Here is an 8,683-nt window from a genome sequence, read left to right as displayed (position 1 = left end):
TCGTTCTGGAAGTGGTCTTCTGAGGACGGCTAATCAGCCGTGTCGATGATCCCCTGTGGGGTGATGAGAGCAGTGTAGTAGATGATGGTTTGAAGAGAGTAACAGGATGGTCCCACTTAAATTCACCTTCTTAGATACAGTACTTAGAACAGCTACTCAGCTGTAACATTGATTGTTAGTGGAGGCAACTTTGTCGTCTTCACCTCGTGTTGATTTTCAGGGTCGGGACCAATATGGAGAAAAGCTGCAGCTTGAGGTCCGTCTAGTCTGATCTGATAATTCTTATCTCAGTCTTTTATGCACTCTGGTAAAGAGGGGCATTTCCGTCATACTGACATGCTCTCTGAGCTCCCTTGGGCATGGCTAGTTAGATTTTGTTAGAAAGCTAAAATCACATTCCTATCTTCACGAAAACATTGTCTTCCTCCTTGATATTTTCTACACAAGGTAAAGGATGTAACCCTGATATACACAGTGTAAAAGCTCTTCAAGTCACAATGTTTTCGTTATAACGCCTTTATACAATTTTTAATGACATCACAAAATATACATTAATTTTTCCATATTCCATTTCTCATCATTCCCAACGTTTGGATGTTAAAATATATTGTTCCAATGTTCATTGTTGGATGTTGAAGTTTTTGGGCGGCAAAGTCTCTGAAACAAAGGACATTCCTTTCACCATACTAGAAGGTCAGAGATAGATTCTCCTATCTCTAATTTATGGCAGTATTAAGGTGTCAAGAACAGGTCAAATCATGACGTCCATGGTCTTCAGGTCGGAAAGTTGAAGCTCTAGATTGATGCCCGAGTTCCCAACTTGAAACTCCGAGTTAGATGACCCCCCCAGGACTGACAATAAAGGCTTACAGAAGTTAAATTACAGAAGTTGTAGTTAAGAGGCTCTGGCAGTTCTTACGTTTTATATAGATGCATGCTTTATTACTTCACTTTGACTTATTGACTATGCACATTTGAGAAAATAAATCACATTGACTATTTTGTTTGACTATAAATGCATGGTTTGTAACTTAACCATTGACATGGTGATTAGTGTTTGTTTGTTCCCCTTTTGTTATTAATGCTTTTTGCAGAAGTGTTTCCCTATACAAACTCCGCATGTAGGCTGTTAATGTATGTTCCTGACGCCCTACTGCAGAGAGATTAAGATATTCTCACATTATTGCACATAATTACATCTATTTAAGATGCTCATTACGCTGACTGTGTAAAGTTGATTTAGCCTCAATGGATCATGCTTGGATCCTTTAGTGATTTAATTTTATATAATTGGATTTTGGCCTGTAAAAAAATAAAATAATGTGAGGTAATGTTCTGTCCCCATGAACGTTTAAAGGTCTACTAATTTGCATGTTGTGGTGCAACAGAAAGAGAACTGAAGGAGTGAAATGGAAGGGGCATTTAAGCAGATTTGATTTAAATTGGACTGGATGTACTGTTCATAAAGACTAGCTACTGCAAGCGTCATCACTGTCAATGTCCATTGAGTTTGTATCAGAGCCACAGGTCTGCCCTCCCAGACGCATCTCAGCTGGCTCATTTAATCCAGTGTGGCATTTGAGCACACCAGCTCCCTATATTCTTGATGTTGTTTGCCTTTGGTGGAAAATGCATCTACGTTTTATTTTTGGTCGTCATGGGGTAGCAACATTCCGTTAAGATGGTTCAGTCTTGCGCTTGTTGTGGCTGCTTCCTGAAAATATGATTAAAAAGGTGCAATGCTGGTAATGTTGTCTTATTTGCATTTTACAGCAAAGCTTTAGCTGTGTGTATGGCTAAACCACAGGGTATCAACTCTCAAAGAAAGTGACTAGGAGTTATGCACTGTGCGTACACACATTTTAGTATGGTCTTTATGTTTCTGTCATAAGTGTCCAAGTGGATATTTTTTCTTGCTGTCAATCACCTTTTTAGTGGACTGAACAAAATGGAAACAGATACGGGGACGGGGGTGGGGAGGACTCCCTAGACTCCCTTGTCGCTTCCTATTCATAACGCATGACTGAAGTGCCGGGACGCTCTGCCCTTGTTGTGATGTGAAGGTATTGCTGCTGTTTTCACTGATGATGATGATGATGATGATGATGATGATGATGATGATGACGATGAGCTCAAGGTTGAAGCTCAAGGAGTCGGACAGACAGTTCTACTGGAAATATAGGGGACGAGTTCCTCTGGCAGTCTGATCCTAAAGACACTAGCCTAATAGCGATCGGTCAGAGCAACTAAATACGCATAATCAAATCACCAAAGGTGAATGGTCTGACATTGCGTTTGGCAAGTAGCAGTGCATTAGACAGGAAATAATGATTTAATTGTGCTATCTTCGTGAATAAATCATCAATAGACTGGAAATTACTGTTGTTTATCTACTGAAGATTAATGTATAGAGATCCCTTCCATAATCAGAGGTTGCATGGGTGCATTGCTGTGGTTTAGTACACCTCTCATAGTCCCTTTGAATTGAACTCTATTTGTTTGTGAGTGGAAAAACTGTAGGTTGTGAGTGGAAAACCTGTAGGCTATGCATAAAAGCCTCGAGTACAACCATACATTGCATAACTCCAAAACAAGATGGATTAACCAGGTTGTGGTTGATCGTGATCTCCTAAACCAAGATAGTCTAGTAAAACAGGACGCTTGTGATACATGACTGCTAAAAGGTATAGTACTAAAAAGGCTATAGTAAGACTTGAGAGCTATAGGATGCGGAGGGGGCAGGTGGATTTTTTTTATAGTATGGCATTTTAATCCCTTATTTAGATTATGGTCTTTCCACTAGCTTCCATTACGTGTTCGCCGTCTGCTTTGGTCAACCTCCTGATAAGTGGATGGCCATCAGCAGCATGTTTATAAGAAGTCACATGCCTTACCTTTGCCATGAGCTATTTGCGTTCAACAACATAATGTAATTTGTTTTTAAACATGCACAAAAGAAGAAGCAAAAGAGGTTTACTGATATCCCACAGATTTTTATTGGTATTCCTACAAGGATGGGAAACATTATCTAGGGTAGGTATAGGCTGTAAAAAGAAAACAAACCCAATTTTGACAATTCAACTTTTAAAGGGTTCACTTTCAACAAAAAGGTGATAAGAATAGTGAATAATAATATTCAAGAGACATGCTGGAAACTTTACGATTTCAAAATAAAAATAAAGATGTTTAAAAAATGTGCATTACTTTAAAAACAAGTAGTCCTACAATCCTATGAGGCAACCATGATCATATCATTGTCCGTAGACGGTCTCCGGTCTTCTACAAAAAGATTGATCATAGTTTCTGTTTTAATTAGAAGATTGCAGCCAAGGAAAAATATGCCAAAAATTACAGTGAGCGACAATACGCACAGCACGGCGATCTGCACCAAACGCATTATGAAGAGGTCATTTTCCTCTGCATGAGACGCACCGAATCCATTGTCGATGATAACTGATGCTGCTGCTGAAAAGTTGCAGCACCCACGCACAGTGTCAAATCCAGAGTGCTCTTCTTCGGACACTGTCCTATTCAGTATTTTCCGGGCGACATCCATGTTGTTGAAATCGTGTTTTTTTCTGCAAGAAGTTGCCTGCTTTCTTTTTTCTTCAATTAAATAGGATTTATCCAACTCTATGCAGTTATTCAATCGTCTTATGTAGGCTAGAAGCGAAGAATGGCAAATGTTTCATTATTCTCAGAAAATGTGATTCCTGGGTGAAATGATTCTCAAATTCCCAGTGAAATAGGCTACTCCCCGAACTATGATATTTCAATAACTAAATAAAGCATGACAAGAGGGTCAATATTCAAGTCAGAAGAAGGTTAATAAAAGCTTCAGGATTTATTGAATAAAAAGTTGAACGCAAAGACTTCCATTCTTTTTGGTGTAACGACACTCCGCTCTCTGAAGCTTCTTTGCCAAGCTATGTTTCTGACATGAGGCTTTTAAAGTAGGCTTGTGTGTGCGCGCGCGCTTCTCTCTTTCTTGGGATGCCTTTGCATCTCTTCTCATGTCCACCTGATGGCAGTGTTAATACATTTGTAGCTGAGTATTCAATTAGGCAGAAAATGCACTGTATAGAGAGTTATAGATTTATAGGCCACTTGACTTTGTATGCGCACAAAAAAAACCAAATACAATAACATTTTGAAGACCATCGTTTATGCATATGTTCCTATACATCTAGGCCTATTATTGATATTTTCCTCTTTCCACTGACTACTCATATAATTAATTTCCACAATTGAACGGATTATATGGATTAGAATTAGGAAAAACCTGTCGAGTCTGCTTCTCATAGGAACTTGGTGATACTGTGTTATCTCTCATGGGCACTTTTATTTCATATCTCCAAAATGTCCTTCTTCCAATTGATGGGAATTTGACGTTTCTCAAGCCCCAGGTAAGGAAGCGGTACCAGTTACGTTTACAGAGCCCCAAATCCTCAAGTGATGCGTTAATCCTAGAATTGGGATTTGCCCTGCCGACACAAACTGAGTCTCGTCCAAGTGACATTATATACTTTTTTAGATGTTCAGATGACAGGCTGCCTCCTTCCCTGTTGCCATCTGGGCTGAGATAATTTGAATCCCCCTAAAAACATGGCGTAGGCCTACACTCAGGGGAATCTAAACAAGGCATGACTGGCACTTACTTCAACTAGTTTAATTTATTTTTAATCCCTTTTACAGTTGGAACCATTGAATATGTGTGATTCTCGTAATGAAATACCCTTTCGTTGCATTGATTTAGCTGCTAAAATGATATTGTTATATGTAGGCCTAAATCCTAAAATATGTGGACAACATCAGAAACACTCAAATAGGTTCCTTCTGGCCTAAAAACTACTTGAGATAGTAATTGGTTTAGGCACATGGCTTGGGATTCCCTTGGCCTACACAAAGATATCTCTGTATTTCAATAGGGGTAGGAATTTTCAGCAAAGTGGGGTTTTATTCAGAGCTCAAGGTTTTTGGTTGTTGTGCTTTTTATGTCAAATTTGTCACAAGCGCCGAATACAACAGGTGCAGACCTTACAGTGAAATGCTTACTTACAAGCCCTTAACCAACAATGCAGTTTTAAGAAAAATAAGTGTTAAGTAAAAAATTTATAAGTAAAAATAAAAAATAAGAAAAATAGAAAAATAACAAATAATTAAAGAGCAGCAGTAAAATAACAGTAGCGAGGCTATATACATGGGGTACCGGTACAGAGTCAATGTGCGGGGGCACAGGTTAGTCGAGGTAATTGAGGTAATATGTACATGTAGGTATAGGTAAAGTGACTATGTATAGATAATAAACAGAGAGTAGCAGCAGGGGGGGCAAAGCAAATAGTCCGGGTAGCCATTTGATTAGCTGTTCAGGAATCTTATGGCTTGGGGGTAGAAGCTGTTAAGAAGCCTTTTGGACCTAGACTTGGCGCTCTGGTACCGCTTGCCGTGCAGTAGCAGAGAGAACAGTCTATGACTAGGGTGGCTGGAGTCTTTGGCAATTATTAGGGCCTTCCTCTGACACCACCTGGTATAGAGGTCCTGGATGGCAGGAAGCTTGGCCCCAGTGATGTACTGGGCGGTAAGCACTACCCTCTGTAGTGCCTTGCGGTCGGAGGCCGAGCAGTTGCCATAGCAGGCGGTGATGCAACCAGTCAGGATGCTCTCGATGGTGCAGCTGTATAACTTTTTGAGGATCTGAGGACCCATGCCAAATCTTTTCAGTCTCCTGAGGGGGAATAGGCTTTGTCGTGCCCTCTTCACGACTGTCTTGGTGTCCACAAGAGCGGATCTGTGATTCTCAACCAACCATTCTAGAACAATGGGGCCCATCCTCCTACTGGTCCTGCTTTTGTTTTTGACTCATAGCTGGCCTCGCTGCCAGGTTGAGTGTTAACTCCGCCCAAGTTCTCAGGGAGGACTGTTGGCCACCCCTAGTTTAGAATAACTATTGATCAGGTGCTCTAACTGATCACCCACCAGTGGTCTGACTGGGAGGTTCCTCGATCTATCTGCCAGCCCATACAGTGTCTCCAGAAGTATTCATACCCGTTGACTTACTCCACATTTTGTTGTGTTACAGCCTGAATTCAAAATGTATTAAATAAATAAAAATAATTCTCACCTATCTACACACAATACCCCATAATGACAATGTGAAAACATGTTTTTAGAAATGTTTGCAAATGTATTGAAAATGAAATACAGAAATAGCTAATTTACATAAGTATTCACACCCCTGAGCCAATACATGTTAGAATCACATTTGGCAGTGATTACAGCTGTGAGTCTTTCTGGGTAAGACTCTAAGAGCTTTGCACACCTGGATTGTACAATATTTGCCCATTATTCCTTTAAAAATTATTCAAGCTCTGTCAAGTTGGTTGTTGATCATTGCTAGACAGCCATTTTCAAGTCTTGCCATAGATTTTCAAGCTGATTTAAGTCAAAACTGTAACTAGGCCACTCAGGAACATTCAATATTGTCTTGGTAAGCAATTCCAGAGTATATTTGGCCATGTATTTTAGGTTATTGTCCTGCAGAAAGGTGCATTTGTCTCCCAATGTCGGTTGGAAAGCTAACTGAACCAGGTTTTCCTCTGCGACTTTGCCTGCACTTAGCTCTATTCCGTTTTATTTTTATCCTGAAAAACTCTATAGTCTTCGCCGATGACAGGCATACGCATAACATGATGCAGACATCACCATGCTGGAAAGTATGAAGAGTGATAGTCATTCATGTGCTGGGCTGGATTTGCCCCAAACATAACGCTTTTTATTCAGGACATAAAGTTAATTTCTTTGCCACATTTTTTGCAGTTTTACTTTAGTGCCTTATGCAAACAGGATGCATGTTTTGGAATATTTTTATTCTGTACATGCTTCTTTCTTTTCACTTTGTCATTTAGGTTAATATTGTGGAGTAACTACAATGTTGTTGATCCATCCTCAGTTTTCTCCTATCACAGCCATTAAACTCTGTAACTGTTTTAAAGTCACCATTGGCCTCATGGTGAAATCACTGAGCGGTTTCCTTCTCTCCGGCAACTGATTTAGGAAGGATACCTGTATCTTTGTAGTGACTGGGTGTATTGACACACCAGCCAAAGTGTAATTAATAACAACACCATGTTCAAAGGGATATTCAATGTCTGCTTTTTTTGTCATCTACCAATAGGTGCCCTTCCTTGCGAGTCATTGGAAAACCTCCCTTGTCTTTGTGGTTGAATCTGTGTTTGAAATTCACTGCTCGACTGAGGGACCTTACAGATAATTGTATGTGTGGGGTACAGAGATGAGGTAGTCATTCAAAAATCATGTTAAACACTATTAATACACACAAAGTGAGTCCATGCAACTTATTATGTGACTTGTTAAGCACATTTTAACTACTGAACTTATTTAGGCTTGCCATAACAAAGGGGTTGAATACTTATTAACTCAAGACATTTCAGCTTTTCATTTTTAATACATTTGTAAACATTTCTAAAAACATAATTTCACTTTGACATTATGGGGCATTGTGTGCAGGCCTGTGACACAAAATCTCAATTTAATCCATTTTAACTTCAGGCTGTAAAACAACAAAATGTGGAAAAAGTCAAGGGTTCTGAGTACTTTCCGTAAGCACTGTATCTACACTTCTGCTGAATCTGAACATGCAGTGTCTGTTAACAGCTTAGGTAGGCCTACTCCTTGTCCCAACATGAGAGACTGCAGTCTATGGTGCCACCAGTGGAGAAGAATGCAATGGGTGCATTTGATCAAATGCCAATGCCTCCAATCTCTCATCACATTACATTTACAGTCACCTCCAAAATTATTGGCAAAAAATACTGTATAATATCAAATTAAATTAAATTACATTTTATTGCGGGTGTAGCAAAATGATTGTGTTCCTAGCTCCAACAGTGCAGTAGTATCTAACAATTCACAACAATACACACAAATCTCAAAGTAAAATAATGGAATTCAGAAATATATAAATATTAGGACGAGCAATGTCGTAGTGGCATTGATTAGAATACAGTATATACATATGAAATTAGTAAAACAGTATGTAAACATTATTAAAGTGACCGGTGTTCCATTATTAAAGTGACCAGTGATTCCATGTCTATGTACATAGGGCAGCAGCCTCTAAGGTGCAGGGTTGAGTAACCGGGTGGTAGCCGGCTAGTGACTGTGACTATGTTCAGGGCAGGGTACTGGGTGGAGGCCGGCTATTGATGGCTATTTAACAGTCTGATGGCCTTGAGATAGAAGCTGTTTTTCAGTCTCTCAATCCCATCTTTGATGCACCTATACTGACCTCGCCTTCTGGTTGATAGCAGGGTGAACAGGCTGTGGCTCGGATGGTTGATGTCCTTGATTATCTTTTTGGACTTCCTGTGACATCGGGTGCTGTACGTGTCCCGGAGGGCAGGCACTGTCCCCCTGGTGATGCGTTGGGCAGACCGCACCACCCTCTGGAGAGCCCTGCGGTTGCGGGCAGTGCAGTTGCCGTACCAGGCGGTGATACAGCCCGACAGGATTCTCTCAATGGTGCATCTGTAAGTAAAAGTGTGTGAGGGTCTTAGGGGCCAAGCCAAATTTATTTAGCCTCCTGAGGTTGAAGAGGCGCTGTTGTGCCATCTTCACCACACTGTCTGTGTGGGTGGACGATTTCAGATTGTCAGTGATGTGT

At 40.3% G+C, this 8,683-nt stretch overlaps 1 protein-coding gene across 1 annotated transcript; it reads right to left on the bottom strand.

Moving 5' to 3' along the window:
- Positions 1 to 3,039: 3,039 nt before the first annotated feature.
- Positions 3,040 to 3,899, bottom strand: rprm3 (reprimo, TP53 dependent G2 arrest mediator homolog 3). The gene has a single exon (XM_041857956.1). It carries the CDS (start codon positions 3,554 to 3,556, stop codon positions 3,230 to 3,232), a length of 327 nt encoding a protein of 108 aa, XP_041713890.1. The 5' UTR covers positions 3,557 to 3,899; the 3' UTR covers positions 3,040 to 3,229.
- Positions 3,900 to 8,683: the final 4,784 nt, after the last annotated feature.

This window comes from Coregonus clupeaformis, chromosome 30, assembly GCF_020615455.1.
Source record: "Coregonus clupeaformis isolate EN_2021a chromosome 30, ASM2061545v1, whole genome shotgun sequence".
NCBI lineage: Eukaryota > Metazoa > Chordata > Actinopteri > Salmoniformes > Salmonidae > Coregonus > Coregonus clupeaformis.
This window is presented reverse-complemented; position numbering and strand designations above follow the sequence as displayed.

Coding starts and splice junctions, on each gene's coding strand:
- rprm3 (XM_041857956.1), bottom strand. CDS start 3,556: ATGGATGTCGCCCGGAAAATACTGAATAGGACAGTGTCCGAAGAAGAG.